The 18,989-nt window shown below is 37.4% G+C and overlaps 1 protein-coding gene across 9 annotated transcripts in view; it reads left to right on the top strand.

Annotated features, from left to right (window-relative positions):
• cadps2 (Ca++-dependent secretion activator 2) overlaps nucleotides 1–18,989 on the top strand; it is a 189,862-nt gene that overhangs the window by 133,722 nt on the left and 37,151 nt on the right. For all 9 annotated transcript variants that reach the window (XM_049474587.1, XM_007246561.4, XM_007246566.4 and 6 more), the window contains exons 12-13: nucleotides 4,327–4,454; nucleotides 12,564–12,751. In XM_049474587.1, the coding sequence (XP_049330544.1) occupies nucleotides 4,327–4,454; nucleotides 12,564–12,751 (316 nt within the window). The remainder of the gene's footprint in view (nucleotides 1–4,326; nucleotides 4,455–12,563; nucleotides 12,752–18,989) is intronic.

Genomic DNA, 18,989 nt, shown 5'->3' with positions numbered 1-18,989 from the left:
TGCCACTGTGTTTCCCAGGCATGCGAGCATTTCAGAATGTAAGGGCAAGCACTGCTCTTCCACCTCTGCAAATGCATTACATCTTCCTCGGCTCTTGTTAAAAAGTTCAGTTTGTGAAAATAAATTGTGTATCTTGTCTCATATCTTCAAGGTCCTCCTTCTCCTTGTTTATCACATTGTATTGGACCTCATGCAGTATTTTTCTCTCACTTTTTTGTCACTTTTTAAGTGAAGTGAAAGGCATGCTAGTTTGAAAATGGATTTACAGCAATACAGAAAGTGTGGCTCTGTACCTTTTCTTACTGAAAGAGAAAATTCAAAGACAAGAATATCATTGGAACATCTGTAGACCCAATAAAGGCCTCAAGTCTTTTTTTAAGTACAGTCTTTAGAATGAAAATGATACAATAGGCTTGTTGAGCTTCTTTAGAGATATTAATCTTCTTCACACTAACATCTCTAACATCGAAGTGCTTCTTTATGGAACCAGCATTTATTTTTCTGTTGCGTCACTTAAAGAAACCTTTGTAACACCATCATTTCTATGAGTTTACAAAAAATATATTAGATTTCTTTATTAACCATAACATGTCTCTGGTTTTTAGAATTGTCCACAAAAATGTTCTTGATTTTTTTTTTTAGAACCATTTATAACCAGGGAGGACCCAACTGCTCCTTGAGTTTAAGTCATGGTTGAAAAGTGATGAAACGGAAACTAGTACTGTATCCCATTTTGTCATGTCTGATAAAATCAAAAGAATGCTGCACTAACCTGCAGGATATGCGCGTTGGCCCTCCTGCATTGAAGGTAGATATGATTAGCCAGACACCACCAGTTATTCGCCACCAACTGCACTGTCCAGTTGTACGTAACGTACGTATCATAAAAAAAAAATAAGATAAAAAAAAAACCTCTAATGTGGTATTACGATATTCTTAAATGTTGCATTTCTTTTGCAAATTAAAATTACTTTTAATTGTTTGTTTGCAGTTATTCACATGCATTAATATGCTGTAATTTAGTTTTGTGGTACATTTTTGTTGGTACATAGATTTGTATTGTTATTTATTTAGTTTATTATATTATACATTGCTCTTAATATACTTTACGTTAATTTTGTTATACTATTATTATTTAGAGTATTAGTAAGTTACTGTTAAGAAAATAGACAAAGATTTGTATTTTAATAGTGTTTTTTATGTATGATACTGTTATATTTATACTAAACACATTCATTTTTTAATTATTTTATTCAGTATATATATTCTTGAAATTACAGTGTTTTGTCATATCACAGAAATATCCTGAATTATCGTGATATTATTTTAGGGTCATATCACTCACCCCTACTGTCCACTGTGGAAGTTAATGCTTTCTGTGATGTATTCCTGGTTCAACATGTGACTTTTACATTCACTGCACTGTAAAAAAAAAAAAAAAAAAAATCACATCAAAAACTTTCTAAAATGTTGAACTTGGAGTGAAGTTAATTCCTTTGGACGCTGAATTTTTGCTCAAAATGAATTTACATGGATTCCTGATGTGCCTATGAGACCTATGTGTTGAATGACGCTGGGTCAGTGTCTGTGCTGTCCCATTGCCTTAGTCTCTTCGCTGACCACTGCAGACCCCTCGTCTCATGGCCCAGATGAGCGTCACAGATGAGCTCCTGCAGCAGAGGTTTGGGTTCCGTTTGAAAGAGTAGTCTTGTGTGTGTTTGTGTGTGTGTGTGTGTGTGTGTGTGTGTGAGAGATGTCTGGGTCTGCACCATGATATCCCAGTGTATCACGGATGTCCTGTCTGTCTGGGCTCATCCGTCCCTCAAAGTCGAGCTGCCTGCTCGGAAGTGACCGGCGGGGGCTGTACCTGTGATATGGGCTCAGCACCGTGTTAATATCTGTCATAAAGCCCCTGTCCACCTTGCTGCTTCGTGTCAGATGGATGTGACTGCTGCCATGAAGAAGAGAAACGGGAGATGGCCTACCTCTTCTGGACCGGGGCGGCATGCCCCGGCCCTTCAGCTCAGATTAAAGACGACAAACTCCCCTCCTCCTCCTCCTCCTCCTCCTCCTCCGCCCGCTCCTCCGCCTCCTCCTCTCTCCATCCCTCGTCCACAGATAATAGCTGTAAGTTAAAGTTGACACAGATCAATATGCTTCTTCAGTCGAACTGGATCTGTCAGGCTCGCGCCTCATGGATCAATATGAAGCTTCCCTCCTCTTTATTTCTGCATTTAATCTATATTTCCTTTTGTGTTCTTTCTTTCATTCTCCTGCTTGTTTCTTTATCTTTTTAACCCCCCAGCCCACCCACCCAAACAGTTCTTCGTCCCCATTTCCTTTCCCAAATGACATTAAGGAGCTGATGCTTTGCCAGTAATGAATGTAATATGACCTACATCGGAATTAAAGCGAGTGGGCACAATAGAGACCCGGACACTTTTCCAGGCCAGGAGAGAGAAGAAGTGTTAGCGAGTCGATCTGAGATCCGCGACTGTCTAACAGGCAGCGGTCAGGGGGGGACTAACAGATGCCCACAGTGCTCCTGGGCACGCACAGGGCTTTTCTCTGTCCATACAAGCGTCCACAAAGTCGTCGGCATGCCAAAAGTGGTAGCGTTAATAAAAGCAATCACTAATGCCCGGCTCAGGAAGGTGCCGCTGGCCATGCAGGCGTCAGGAGATGCGTCTCAAAAGCCTTGGTCTTTTGTGGTCTTCCCGGGGCGAGGACCTCGCTCCGCATATGCAAGCTCTTTCGATTGCCGACAGCGACTGTTAGGCTTTTGATGGGTCCCCCATTAGCCGGTTTTCAGGACGTGTGTGACGAGCGCAATGAAAAGACTGGAAATGAACTTGGACACACTTTTAGTGCTCCCTCATCCTTTTCTTTCCTCCCGCAGTCTTTCTCTCTCCCTCACACGTTGACCTGACCCCGTACCCTCCAACATCTTGCATGTGTGTGTCATTTTTCTCTTTTCGACTTGATGCACACGCTCTCAAAACCACCCATCTGCTTGTTCTTTATTTAAAAGAATAAAAAAAAACAAGTGCATATGGGAATGCGTACAGACAGATGGTACGCACACAGGCACACGCACACACGTTTCTCATATCTATCAAACCTTTACAAAGGTGTAATGCCTTCTTCAAGGTCGAGCCTCAGTCAAAATGGTTCAGCAGAATGACCATCACTTGTATCTGAGCTTGGTGTGTTCTGCACACAGCGCTCAGAAGTCATCTACAGGCCATCATGTTCTTTTGCTGGTGCCAAAGTGAAGCTGGCATTTAAATAACAGCAGAGTATTCAAATCGTTCTGAGAACTGATTACATGGTTCAGGCTTATGAAAATCTTTCAGAACACTAGCAGTTCCTGACTGACCGACACAAGCGGACGCATTCTGTTTGTGTGCGTTTGAAAGTATAGATACGCTGAAAACTGGAAATCACAATGCACTGAAATAGACAGCAGCTTTCTCCTGACAGTTCCCATGTGTGCGAGCAGACTCGTCAGTTTCTAATGTTTACTGCTGAAATATGGAAACTGACTGTCACGGTAGCTTTGGCCAAAAGAGGTGACATGCAAATACAGGAAGATGATGATGCCAATGCAAGCAAACACCAATGTAATCATTCCCACAACACTGTAAAGTGTGAGCTCTGGTTTTCCTCCGTCCATTATAGCAGAGATGTAACACGTTATTTGTACTTAAATTGATATTTATTACAAGGAATATTGTCACGGTCTTCATTACATAAATTTGTTCTTATGTGTTGATCTGTCAGTTGTTCTTTATATTGTCAATTTTTTCTGATGAATGGATTAATAGAATTGCATCAATATGGCTTGGAAATGTAAAAATGTTTTTTTCCTTTTCCTGTAAGATAGACATATTGAAGATACAAGATTTTTTGTGTAACAGTGACTATATGTGCCTGTATCTATTATTTTTGGGTTTTCACTTCACATCATTAATATGTTGGAATTTTAATTTTATGGGATTTAATCAGATTTTTTGTGACCGCTTTTATATTAGGGCTGCAAAATAAATTGTTTCAGCATTATTGGAATGTATGCATGCGCAAAAGTTAGTTAATAGACAGGTGCTGCTGTCTCCATTTGCATTGTTCCCCTATTTTCTGTGGTTAGGTATGGATAATGTGAAGTGTGCTATTTTTTTTTAATAGCTGTGTGTACTTGATATGAACTGGTGCAACTATACTGTCTTTATTAAATCTCAGTGCATGGAATCTGTAGGAACTGTCTCTGGGTACATATGTGCATGTATGGTTATGACACAGACTGAAGGGAGTGTTTTTTATGCTCAGGTTTGGAGAAGGCAGGAGTGGAGGAGCTCATCTCAGCAGTGCCCTGCAGTTACGATCACGCCAACCTCTTCCGAACGCTGCAGAAACTCACACTCGTCCACCGCATGAATGACTCTTTCTCCTGCCTGGTGAGCCCTCCCTGTGTTTGTGTGTGTGTGTGTGTGTGTACAGCTCTGGAAAAAAAATAAGAGATCACTTAAAAAATATGAGTTTCTTTGATTTTACCAAATTAAAAACCTCTGGAATATAATCAAGAGGAAGATGGATGATCTCAAGCCATCAAACCAAACTAAACTGCTTGACTTTTTGCACCAGGAGTGGCATAAAGTTATTCAAAAGCAGTGTGTAAGACTGGTGGAGGCGAACATGCCAAGATGCATGAAAACTGTGATTAAAAAACAGGGTTATTCCACCAAATATTGATTTCTGAACTCTTAAAACATTATAAATATGAACTTGTTGTCTTTGCATTATTTGAGGTCTGAAAACATCTTTTTTGTTATTTTGGCAATTTCTCATTTTCTGCAAATAAATGCTGTAAATGACAATATTTGGGAGAAATGTTGTCCATAGTTTATAGAATAAAACAACAATGTTAATTTTACTCAAATAGCAAATAAATAGCAAAAGCAGAGAAACTGATTCAGAAACTAAAGTGGTCTCTCATTTTGTTCAGAGCTGTATGTGTTGTTATTTGGCAGTGTGTCCGTTAATGGATACAAAGTTGAAAAAGTGAATTATTTCCCCTTCTGACTGTAAAAGTACAGCTTCAGTACCTTGCTTCGTAATATCAGTGAGTTTTTACTGCTTTTTACTTCGATCTTTTCTACATTCTACAGAGTAGAAGAGAATGTGGGAAGATTTTCATAGAAAAGATGTAATCAGTGAAACACACTGAGGTGTCAAATTACAGAACAGAAATGTAGATTAAGAACTGGCAGTGGACTAGAGCTCATAACTGCTGCCAAAAATATCTCAGATACATTGAAAAGCCAGCAAACATTTTTACAGAGCCACACCAGCGTGTGCTGCACTTTATCAGAGCGTGTGTGTTTGTACGGGAGTGTTTGGGGACGTGGGGTTGGAGAGGGGGAGTGTGTGTGTGTGTGTGTGTGGGGTTAAATGTCCACAGGGGAGGGATGTGGCCCTTCAGGCTAAGTGAGAGCTCATGCTCAAGTGGAAGATAAACGGTTCCAATCAATACAGCCTGGATAGCAAACCCAGCCCCGCCACACTGCTGCTGAGCGGCTCCGCACATTGAAGAAAAGAGCCGTGCTGAGAGTTACACTGCTTATATGAATGTGGAACGAGGCTGGATTTACATCGCACCAGTAAATATTCCCTGTTACACTTGTAGGTGCGGGGTCTTCTTTAATATAAAAGAGTGTGTATGAGTGTATGTGTTGTTTCTGTCATATCAAGACCATGTAGCCTCATTCCTTTTTATATTTTTTTGTATGTAACACCAGCTGCCCTTTACATTGTATAAAATATTCCTGATTAATTGTCCAATATATGGTCTTATATAAGAACTAAAATTACAAACATTAAGCGTTCTTAATGTTTGTATTTTAACAGGTCTCTGTTAAAATACAGTCAAATTCTCTAATTCTCATCTGATCAAAAAGATATGATATTAGAGCAACACACAGCTAAACACTCCTGTCTTTTTGTCTCCCGGTATACCTACGTGTATACCTGCCCTCAGTGGGTACCTTATGTTTTGCAGCTCTCTGCTGAGAGGCTGAGTCTGTGCTCAGCTCTTTGTAAGGGTGCCAATGCCTTTGATTAAACTTCAGCGAACGGCAAAAAGCCCTGTTCAGACCACTGCGAGCCACAAAGGCCACCTGAATGTGGTGCTTTTCCCATGCATTCTGGGATAAGGACATCTGTGGCGGTGTGTGAATGCATTTGGCTTTCTATTAAGGGGATATGTGTATATAAAATATCTATAATGCACATGGCATTTTTCATTGTTTCTCTTTAGCAGACACTACGATATTAAGGTTTTTTTTTTTTTTTACCTTAATGGTAATATTAGAGTTTTGGATTATATTACAAATTAAAGTACTGATACACATTATCTTTTTTTGTTCCAATCCAGGTTACTCTGGGATTCCTCTGTATTGTTGAGCCTGGTGGTAAAATTGTTCTTACTGAGCTTTAGATAAAAGGGGTCAGAATATAGTTGTATGCCAACTGCCAGTCACTGGAGGATCCTGTATTGAGAGGTTTTTGGACCTCCAGAGAGATCAGCAGCAGTTACTTTATAAATAGGTGCCAATATAATGAATGTCTTTAGTTCCTGTGAAATTTAGTTTCAATAGTTTTCATGCCTTTTGCAAAATCTTTCTTTATCAGAATTTGTACAATATCTATGGCTTTTTTAATAAAGTAGTACAGCCTGTTTTGGTTTCTTTTTTTTTCCCATTTAGATGAACTAACCAAATAATTACTTAGCCTTTCCGAAATAGAAGTCATCTAAAAGAATATTAGAAATGAAACAAAATAAAAACTTTACTTACTTTATTTACTAAACTCCAACTTATATAATAATCAACAGTTTCTCAGTTGGCTCAGTGTTCTAAATGGTGTTCCATGTTTCAGACTAAACGGGACTCTAAATTGTCATGTTAGAATTTATTGATTAATTAATTAATAGAAATAGAAAGGCTCTGATGGACTCTGATGTCCATTAAAAGAAAGTTGTTGTTTTTTTTTACCTGTAAATATGGGATGTACAGGAGTAAAGGTCTATGTGATTATCTGCATGTTCAATTTTGATCTATAATAATCTTGCAGCATTGGCATATGACAAAAAAAAATACTTTTTCCTTTCATACAAAGCTTCTAAATGCTAAAAATACTGTTCTAAAACTAATTTATTTTATTGTTTTTTTTTATCTTTTTAGTTTCGAACAATCTATTCAGTGACGTGTGTTTGAGTGAGGATCTGTCAAGTGAAGTGAAGCTAAGCTTCCATTAAAACAGCTGTTTGGTAACTTTTAGAAGATGTAAGTAGACATGAGTGGGTGCAAAGTGACAAAACACTTTAAAATAAACATATTTTATGACATTTTTCTTTTATTTTATTTTCTTTTTGACATTGGTATGATTACACAAATAACATGGTCTCAGCTACTTTAGCAGAAGGTAAATGATTAAGCTGTCATGGAGATACAAGGTTTTTGATGGGGATATGACAACCATATAATTTAGATTTGTGAGGTTACTGATTCAAGTAGCTAATGTAGTGTTAGTACATCTGTCTGTAGGTCAGCTGACAGGAGAATGTGATTGTGAAATGAAACTGGAATCTTATTTTGGGGTAAAGTTGATCAATAATTATGCCCTTAAGGAAAATCAATAAATGTTGCCTTTTTTGTGGAAATGCAGCGACATAAAGGACAACTTTTTTGCCTCAGTTGTTGTGTGATAGAGGGATTAGACTCAGTCAAGTGTTGGTGATTTGAAGACCAATACTTAGCTTTTTCAATCAGTAATCCTGCTCAGGCTTCCCTCAGGCACACGACAAAGTGTGTGTGCCGGCACAGGTTTGTCTGTCATTGCTTTTTTTCCTCATTTTTAACTCATCAGGTTGTGTAATAGTACATAACCTCTCCTCCCCCTTCCCTATGACAAAGGTAAGAAACCAGACGCCTATGAATGTTGCAGCAAATGAGGGGCAACAAGGGCCAGTCATGTTCAGCCCTAATGTAATTGCCCACACCCACACCACTGCGTGTTCCATCTCTAATCACACTCCCACCTCACAGCACACACACACACACACTTACTCACTCACCTCACTGCAGAAGCGTGCATCTGTGCTGAAATTAAGGCTTTATTAATGAAAACATGCTGCCTTATCGTCAGCGCCTCCTGCCAGTGGCATTGAGGGCAATGGGCATAGTTCAGACTGAATATTTGAATTTGTATTTTAGTCAGAATAATGATACAGTGTGAAAAATCAGTTTTAATGATTTCTATTATATTGCTTTTCAATTAAGTGTAAATGTGAATGATAGTTTGAGTAATCAGCAACTGATCTTTGTTACATCCCTTGCAAATCTGGTGTCTAAAGTCTAAGATTGAATTTTTATTACATTTGAATAAAATACTAAATTTTGTGAGGTTTGTTTAAGTGGCTCTGTGCAGTGACTAGCGTTAAAAGTAATTAATTAATTGATATATTAATTTATTAATTAATTGAGAAAATCTATTGATTTCATTGCCATCTTTTACCGGTGCTTTTAAAGGGGTCCTTTAAAGGGGACCATTAAATGAGCTGAGCCAAAGTGCTTGTTTGATAAAAAAAAAAAAAAAAAAAAAGAACCAAATGCTGTTAATCTTTTTGCTTTATGTTTATTAACATAATTTTTGCTAAACTCTCCTTACTAAATAGTTGGACATTTTTTGAGTTTATTTGTTTATTTATTTATGTATTTACATATGTTAGGAATGTAAATAGGATGTTTATGTTTATGATGCAAATATAAAAACCCAAGTTCTATATAAACATTTTATTTCTGTTTTTTTTTTTTCTTCATAATTTAAATACCTTCGATAATTCCGTAATTAAAATACCTTTTTATCTTATATCTCAGATGCACAAGTCAGTTAATTACGATGACCAGAAGAAAGATAATGGAGGTGCATTAGATTAAATCAAGACGATTAGATTTAGTTGTATTTTATCTCATCTCCTCATCTTCTTTAGAGACATCGTTGCAAGGCTTTGCTTCTAATTTGTATTCAGAACTGTGTGACTTCAGTCTCCCTTTCAGCGAGTGGAATGCTTTTTTTTTTTTATTGTAGCACAGGTTTTTAACTCCTTCTGTCCATTAAAACAGCTCTGATCAGGGACGAAGGGACTTGCCACGTAGCCTTCGTATGATTCCTGCCGTCTGAGTTTTGTGCGCAGAATGCCTCGTCCATGCCCTCTCGTGTTTCATCCTTCCCCTCGTCAGACGATTCAGTGGTGTCTTCTAAAGTTTCTTTCAGTCTTCTTTCAGAGATGGTCCTCGTGTTTCTGTGATGGTTTATACCTACTTACTCCAAAGACTGAGGTCAAAGATGAGAACAAAAGCAGATGGTGAATGCAGGCATGCTCACAGCTCTGCGCTGTCTGTGTGTGTGTGTGTGTGCATTTATTACAGCTGCATGCTGCATGACTTTTTATTTTTATTTAAAAGCACAATTCTGTCCGTTGCCTTAATTTTTCCTTTCACTTAATTTATTATTATTTATTAAACTTTATTATTTTTCTTCATTTTAAGCTGTTTGAGTAAAAACAAATACGACTCTTTTACTGCACTTCTAGGTAATATTGTATCGGAATTGATAGCCCTTCTTGTGTGATGTTTTTGTGTGTGCGTAAAGACGCTCTGTGTGTGTGTGTGTGTGTGTGTGTGTGTGTGTGAGGAGATTTTCCTGGTCTTTCAGACTATGAGCAGCAGTGTGAGCCAGACTGCGCCGCGTTCGTTAGGACGACGCGACTGCCGTCTCAGTCAATTGCTAGTGGTTAATTGAGCGGTCGGAGCCAAGACACGAGCAGGCCATCTGTTTGTCACGGTGGAACATCTTGTGGCACTCTGCTCGGCACAGGGCCATTCTGCTGCAGCTCTGAGTGGTGCGATATTAATAGATCTGGGGAAGAGACAGGCAGAGAGACAGACACAGTGATAAAGAGGGAAGAGGGATCGATGTATGGGTGAGAGGGAAGACAAGAGAGTCAGAGAGTGAGAGAGAGAAAAGAAGAAAGAAAGATCTGTGGAAGGTTGAGGGGTATTTTTAGAGAGAAGGTGTAGATATAGACGTAAGATCGTAACGTGTAGACAAGAGACAATATAACAAGCAAAGGTGAGCAGTGTAGTTCTTGGGAAGTTTAAAAGTGGCATTAATGGGGGAGATGTAAACAGATATAAAGTCATAACACACACTTCATTTCAAAATATCTATTTGTAGAAAATCTGTTTTTGGTTCCGTAAATTACCATACTTGTAATTTGTGTGTGCGTGTGTCATGAACTTTTATTTTTAGGTAAGAACAATACATGTAGTTCACCACTGAACTACTTAACCATTTAAAAATCCTTCTAACCTAGGTGGGACCACTTAGTTGAGTTGCCAGCATAAAGGACGACTGCACAAGAGATTGTATGTGTAGCTAAGTTTTCTCAGTAGATATGTAGCTATAAAACTCCTTTTATAGACACTTTTTTTTAACATTTAACATTTAAATGAGGCTGTAATTAAAGGGGTGGACATGTGTGTCCATGCACTTTTTAACACAGTTAAATTAATGATAATTATGTTCTAGTTCTGTATTTTAACAGTGCTGTTACAGTGCATGTACGTTAATGCATTTTCATGCCTAGACTTACCCTTAATGCGGGAGTCACTGTCTGAATGGGGGGGAATGAAAAGTTGCTTAATGAGCATCTAAGAACACAAAGGTACCGACAACTTTTTTGTGTGTGTGATTGTTGGAGGATTAAGTCAGCTCACTACATTTTAATGATTTTAATTTTTATTATTATTATTTTAAAATTTGTTTCTCTTTACCCTTAACTGAAAAATAAAGTTACAGCTCTGTTGAGTTATGCTGGCATGAAAATGACAATTTATGTGAAGTAAACCTGTCTATAAGCTGTATTTTTATTTTTAAGAAGTGTACTTGCATGTCTTAATAGAAAGACAAGGAAATTAAACAATAACCGTAATTATATCTAAATATGTGCATATTTGTGTTACTTTTCTTTATAATTAAAAGTAAGTACTTGTTTTAATTTGTTCAAATTAAATAAAATAGAGAATATCTACTTACTTAGTCCAGTAATATTTTACAGTGAGAATCTGTAATTCTATTAAAAAAACAGGATTTTGTATATTCATTATTTCCACCCCTGGTTTAAAGTAGCATTCTTTGATACTTAATACTGTTGTTTTTGTAACATTTACATCTTAAATATATTATTTACTACAGTACCGTTTAATTACAAGTAATTTGTACCATTTTTGTTGCTTCATTCATGATGAAATGTAAATGTAAAGAGCAGGTGGTGTTTTCCAGTGGTGTAAAAAAAAGTTACGAGGTTTTGATATGAAAGCACAGCTACATGATCGTGAAACAAGACTAGGTGAATCACAGAAGGGCAGGCCATTAAGAGTTGTTGCTTTCAGTAACATGAACAAACATAATCTAAAGCTTCTCTCAGGTCAAGAGAAAGTCTCGGAGTGAGAAAGGAGGAGGCGAAGGGTGAAAGCGAAGACGAGGATGTGAAGGCACAGCTATGAGGCACACACTCAAGTCAAAACACGCTCACTATGTGTCAGCGCAGTGTGGCCTCTGAACCGCACTCCTCGTCTCTCAATCTTTAACGGTAATGATCACTTCATCTTCATACGCAGGCTTTGGGGGGTCGCGGGGGCCCGTCTCCAGCCTGCTCTTCAGTACCGTGCCTGCTGCTCCCTGGTGGCTGGCGGCCTCCCGCGAGCGTCTGCGGTGCAGCGCCGGTCCTCACGACTCCCAGCCTTCAGCACTGCCGTGGGCGAGCGGCCCCCTCAAAGTGCTAATTTGTTAACGTTCCTACGGAGAAGGCGTCTTAATTAAGTTTGTAAGATTCATGCCTAATTTAGTTATTATGTGAGGGATGAATGAGCTAATGAATGCAACAGGAGCCTCTCGGCGCGCTTCACCCGCCCGCATTATGTGTGACTTTTCTGCCTATGAATTAATTGTTTGCGCTTAACCTTGCTCTCACTCGTTTGTGTTAAAAAAATGTTGGAAAAAGATCGGGTGCTTTTTTTTTTTTTTCTTTTTTTTTTCAACAGGGCTTTTGTCTGGTAAACAGTTTTTTTTTTTTTTTTTTTTTTTTTTTTTTTTTTTTTGGGTTTTCTTGGGGGGGAGTTTATTCTAGGGTGTGGCCTTACAAATAATGAACTACTGTATGTATCATTTAGTTGAATTTGTAGTTACTGTATTTATTTATTTATTTATTTTCTTTTTTTTTCTTTAAATAATGAGACAAAAATTATTTAGCGAGTATGTGAAATCAGATGTCTTGTGTCATAAAAACTCACTCGAAGTACAATAAATAAATGTGTTTATCCTCTATAAAAAGGCAGTTTTTTTTTTAAGTTTTTTTTCACATATTTAGGAGAAGCTGCCAACCTCTTTTGTTGTTTGTTTGTGTGTGTGTGTGTGTGTGTGTGTGTGTGTGTGTGTGTGTGCAGGGATGGTTCAGCCCAGGCCAGGTGTTTGTTCTGGATGAGTACTGTGCAAGATACGGTGTGAGGGGGTGCCATCGCCACATCTGCTACCTGAAGGACCTGATGGAATTCTCAGAGAACAATGCCTTGGTGGACCCCACCCTGCTCCATTACAGCTACGCCTTCTGCGCTTCTCACGTCCATGGGAACAGGTACCAGTTCATTCTCCTCATTGCACCCGTTCAGTGCCTGCATCTAGACAAGCATTCGTTTCATAATCAAAATCATCAAAGTTTTTAGGAAGCTAGGCTTCAGGAAAAATATATATGGTAACATTTAAATGAATAAGGTAATGATAATGCCAGTGTGTCAGTATTATTGTTTCAAATAAACACAATAGACGAGATCATGATTAGCAAATATTAATGAGGTCATGGCCATTTATTGTATGATAAGTCATAGGGAACGGGCCTATTTGGCACAAGACATTATGTTTAGAAATAAGTTGCCTTTTTAGCTCCTATTGTTAATGTTTTACAATGACTAATATTTAAAGGTTACAGTATTTCATAACAGATTCAAAAATAAAAGACACTGTGACTGCAGTTGTTAAATATTCCAAAACACATTTTTTCTCAAATAAGCTTATGATATATATGAGTGTGCCATTATTTAACAAAGAAACAAAAATGATCTCTAAAAAGGTGTGGCCAAATATTTGCAGTTCAAATCCAGCTATCAAAACCAATAAAATGAACCTCTAACTAAAATAATTTTGCCCCTAGCAGTTTTTTTTAATTTTTTTATTTTTTTATTTATCTATTGAAACTTTACCCACTGTGTGTGTACTGCTCCCTTGAAAATATACCGCCACATATGTAGACATGTGACTCTGCCTTGTCCAGTCTGTGACATTAAAGGAACATGAGGAACTCAAACATGAAGTCAAGCAGCTTGTACCAAAGAAATATGCTGTTGATTTGAGCTCATCCAGCACTAACTCTAAACCAGTTCTAACAAAACAGCAATGTCCTTATACTGCCTAATAAGCCCTGTTTTTATAAATATTCAATCACACAGTACAACAAATAAAATGGTGAGTATTTTGCAGAAACACAATCTCTGCTTACCCTATCAGTCATAATTCAGTCATAATTCATTCTGTTAATGAATAAAAATACGTGCATTCTGCTGCAGCTGTTCTGTACACACACATCTATATCTTCACTGCCCACTTAGTTTTTAAAATTCAGAACTCCATATGGTCGCTCAGTGGACCATAGATAAAGCTCTGAAGTGCTTTCATATGAATATAATGAGTATCATAGAAAAGATCATTTCAAAGACACAAAACTGCAAACCCATTCAGTGTCACTGTCTTGTTGTTATATTTCTCAAAAGCAGCACGCATGGGTTTCTCCTTGCTACATTAATTAACATTCCTTAATTATCGAGAAATGCAAACCAATTAACATGGGAGTGCTGGATCTATTTTAGCTAGTCTCACATAACAGCCTTATGTGTAATTTATTTCGTTGACTGTTTGTAAATTAATTAAAACTTTTTTTCTCTTTTTTTTGTATTAGCTTAATTAATTCATATGTTTTTACAGTCTTTTAATGTCAGTCAGACCAAATGAACTAAACGAGCATGAGGCAGCAAGGAATGAATGGGGCTCTTGGGTATGAGCAATGTTCTTGTCCACTTGTTGGTTTAAGTCCTTTGTGTTCAGCTTGTAGATTGTCCTCTTTAAAGCTATTAGCTTTCTACTTACTGCAAATCGCCTTCATTTGACTTATTCCACGCTAAATACACATGGATGTGCTGCTTCTCTCTGATCATTAATTTAGCCAATTAGGGGCGGTTATGATTAGCCTCTCTGGCTAATCACTAGGTATAAATGAAAACTGGCACTAGTGGCTTTTTGTCAGTTTGCAGATTCATTTGAATAATTAATGTCTGTTCAGAACCGCAGATTCCTCAGTGGCTGTGTGAGAATTAGCCCACAGAGGGAACAAAGGTTTGTTTTGTGAGGTTTTATGCATGCAAGAGCTCTGTTATTATTTAGGAATAACTTCTTTTGTTTTTCTCTTTATGAGAAACTTGTAAGTGCAAGTACAGTCTTTTATATTCTATAATTCTTTGATTTCACAAAGTGTGAGTGATATGGATTAATATTTTAATGCAGTTTAACGATCTGCAATATTGTGACAGACAAAAAGCATTAGAAAAATCTTTAAATCACTATTTAAATACTCCATACACTGCTCTGCTTTCACGTCCAGTTACATGTGCTCCACAGTATGCTCTGAACAAAAGTATTTTGCGTGCCACAGTAGTATACTTTGTCATAAAATTATAAAAATATTGTCATAATCCCCCATCACCCCTACTTTGGTCAGAATAGATTTGTATGCTATTTTAACTCGTAATGTACAGTGGTGTGAAACAGTTTTTGCTCCCTTACAGATTTCTTTTGTTTTTGCATTTTATCATACTTACTTTTTTCAGATTATAAAACATCACAACAACTTTAATATCAGACAAATATAACCTGAGAAAACATAAAAAGCACTTTTTAAAAGATTGTTTATTAATGGAAAAAACCTATCCAAACCAATCTAGCCTTGTATGAAAAAAGTGTTTGCCCCACCATAAATGAACTGTAATTAACAACAGCCAGGCCTGATTACTGCCAGGCCTCTACAATCAAGAAATCACTTAAATAGAACCTGTCTGACAACATAAAGCAGCTAAAAGATCTCAAAAAGCAACACATTATGCTGTGATCTGAAGAAATCCAAGAACAGATAAGAAAGCAAAATAACTGATAATCTATCAGTCTGGAAAATATTACAAAGTCATTTCTAAGGCTTTGGGACTCCAGCCGACCACAGTGAGAGCTATTATTCACAAATGGAGAAAACTTTGAACACTGGTGAACCTTCTCAGGAGTGGCAGGCCAACAGAAATTATTCCAAAAAGGCATGATAAACTCATCTACAAGGTCCCAAAAGAACCCAGAACAACAACTAAAGAACTGCAGGTCTCACTTGCCTCATTTAAGGTCAATGATCATGGTTCAATAATAAGAAGTTATAAGAGTTATAAAGCAAAAAAAACACTGTTGATAAAAAAAAACACAACTGCCCATCTCACATTTGCCAAAAAACACCTTGATGTTCCCCAGAACTTTGGGTAAATATTCTTTGTACTGATGTGACAAAAGTGGAAGGTTTGGGCCCCACAAATTTCAGGATATGAACATCATACTGAACATAAAACATGGTGGTGGTAGTGTGATGGTCTGGGGCTGTTCAGGGTCTGAACAACTTGCTGTAAAAGATAGAACCAGGAATTCTGCTGTTTACCAGACAATCCTGAATAAGAATGTCCGGCCATTTAATCGTAACCTCAGCTCAGGTGTATTTGGGTTCTGCAGCAGGACAATAATCCAAAGTACACAAACAAGTTCACCTCTGAATGACTTAAAAAAAATCATTTCATGCTGGAAAATCATCTTATGTGGCTGAATTAAAAAAATATATATATAGGAGTGAACCAGAATTCCTCCACAGAGATGGGAAAGACTCGTTGCTAGTTATTGGTAAAACTTGATCGCAGTTGTTGATGCCAAGGGTGGCACAACCAAGTTATTAGGTTTAGGGGGCCAACACTTTTTCACACATGGCTGTTTTTTCCTTTAATAAATTAAATTGTAATTTAAAATGTGTTTTTTATATTAACTTAGGATATCTTTGTCTGATATTAAAGTTTGTTTGATGATCGGAAAAATATCAGTATGACGGAAAAGCAAAAACAAAAGAAATCTGTAGGGGGCAAACACTTTTTTACGCCACTGTATTGGCTAAGCTATTTGTCCGTGGATTTGAGGAAGCCTTCAGCCTTTTTCCAGTGATGTGATGTGATTTGTTGTGTTTATTGTTAAATAGTGTTAAAGAGATATAATATCAGGTAGCATCTTTACGCCTCAGCTTTCTAAATGAAGTGTGTCATTGGCTACAGATTGCTTTAATGCTGGCCAAAGACCTTGACCACACAGCATCGTAGGAAATGAAAACATAAAGTGTTACATTTTCTGAGCTCATATAACCTTGCTCACTAAATCTATAGCATATAACCTCCAAATGATGGTCAAAGACTGCTTCTCATGCTGTTTAGATGCTGCTCTGCAGTAAAGTATCTTATTGCTGTGTGTGTTATCATATACAGAGCCTGTCTCAGGATGCTGAATGCCACTAGTCATTCAGAGAGATGAGACGTATGACATAAATTAAGTGGTTCAGCATCCTGACAGCACATGCGGTGATGGGATCCGACCTGAGTGAAGGCAGAGTTGCTTTCTGACATGGTGTTGCTGATTGGCTGTCACATCAGGAGCTACATGCCTGTGACATGTTTGATTGGGTGATGGCTGCTTATTTATGACAGATGCACGGTGGGGTAAACGTGGCTTGCTAGCGAGCAGGGTTCACACAGGAGTTAACGTGTTAGTGTGCAGATGCACCTGTGGGTGTCCAGTGACAGCGTTCAGCCATCTCAGGAGTGACAGGCGAGACAATAATCGCAAAGCATCCTCCTTCTCACCTGTCAGGCCCAATCCCCACCTCACTTGCCTGTCCGTCACACGTAGACGCCCAGTTTGACATAAGCATTTACTAACTCTACCCCCCGACTCGGCTCACCTTGTAAACATGACATGCGTCTGGGTTGTCTTCTCTTACTTGTGACTTATTCCGGAGGTGCAGATACTGTACGATAGCACTCGCACTCGTACACCCACATAAACATGAACATATGCGCGTGCTGGAGAAGATGCATAATCATAAACAAATATTATATATAAACTTCTGCTCTGAGAAGAAGGCTGTCATTTCCAGCATGATACGGTAGTCAACTCAGGTGGTGACATTTGCAAATTATTCTCAAAACTATTTTCTCAGCTTTCTCCCACTCTTAACACTTACTTAAGCGTATAAATGCGACGCATAAAAAAGATTGAATCTTTAAAATGGTAAAAAAAAATCTTTCATTTTCCATTTCTATTGAGCTCTAACTTGTTTTGGCAAACTGTAAAGATGCAGATGATGTTAAATAAAAATAAATAAATAAAGCTTTTTTATTCTGTTAATTAGCATAGACCACGTATATTTTTTACAATACCGTAATGCTGTTATGCAATAGAAATGCACACAATGGAATAATGTGCTGCATAATTTAGACGCAAAAGCATTTTAGAGAAAATGTACTAGTGACAGATTTACATGTTCATTCTTAAGCTATTTTTTAAATATCCACTGTATTAATGTACGCTTTTTATGATATGTGTATTAGAAGCAAATATAGGTTTTAAAATTTGGATTTATTCTTAAGTTATGTTTTACACATCAACAATATCGATATACAGTTTTTAATTAAATATGTGTATTAGCTTGGTTTTCAGCTGCATTGTACACTGACATGGTATTGAAATGTACACTTTTCATTAAATATTTGTATTAGTAGCAATTATGGGCTTTAAAAATTGGCTTTATTCTTAAGTTCCTTTTAATTAAATATGTTTATCAGCTTTTTTTTTTTGCATCAAACTGTGCCATTCCTACAGAACACGGAGAGCTTGGATTAGCAGACACAATGCAAAGTAGAAAACTATTGTAGCTTTGATTTGTGTCTTGTGATTATATTTTTATTATAGATAATGGTATTCTGTGTAGTTATCTGTTACTTGAACATACACATGTGGGACATCTGAAGTGCAGCTGCCATTTGTTGCAAGAAAAGTGAATAATGTTTTTTATGTGCCCTGCCCATTACAATAAACTACTTACGATTAAACTGAGAATTTAAATCTGACCATAGGGTGGTCAAAGGTTCATGAGTAATACTACAAATCATGAACACTACAAAACGTACAGCTTTATTGCCATAATCTTTCAATAAAATTGAAAAATGTGCTGAATGCCAGAATTGTATTATACAATAGAAATGCACAGAATGAAACTGTGCTGCATCGTTTAGACACAAAAATGTTCTGTATAAAATTAAGTCCCAGTTATGCTGAATAAATAGAAAATAAACAAAATAAATATTGTAAAAAAAAAAAAATACTGTAAAATAAATCTGACAACATCTTTAAAAATATGGTGATGCAAAATTTTGGCCATACGGCCCGGTCCCAAACCGCAACTTAAGAGCTTTTACCAAAGAAGAAATGCAGTGTTTGTCGTAAATTAAAGTAATCTTAAATTATCATAAGCAATGTAAAGTGTTCAATTAACAGTGCTCTTGATTTGAGACCATATTGTCCAGCCCTAATAGAGGGGTTTTGTGGGACAGCAGTGATGAGTTAGATTAAGCACTTACAGAAGCGCAGAGCGGTTTCTGTGGTCTTCTATAACTGATTAACCCTCGTTGACTGGCTGAACACCG

Source organism: Astyanax mexicanus, chromosome 2, assembly GCF_023375975.1.
Source record: "Astyanax mexicanus isolate ESR-SI-001 chromosome 2, AstMex3_surface, whole genome shotgun sequence".
Classification (NCBI taxonomy): domain Eukaryota; kingdom Metazoa; phylum Chordata; class Actinopteri; order Characiformes; family Acestrorhamphidae; genus Astyanax; species Astyanax mexicanus.
The sequence above is the reverse complement of the archived record's forward strand: the minus strand, read 5'-3'. Positions and strand labels throughout refer to the sequence as shown.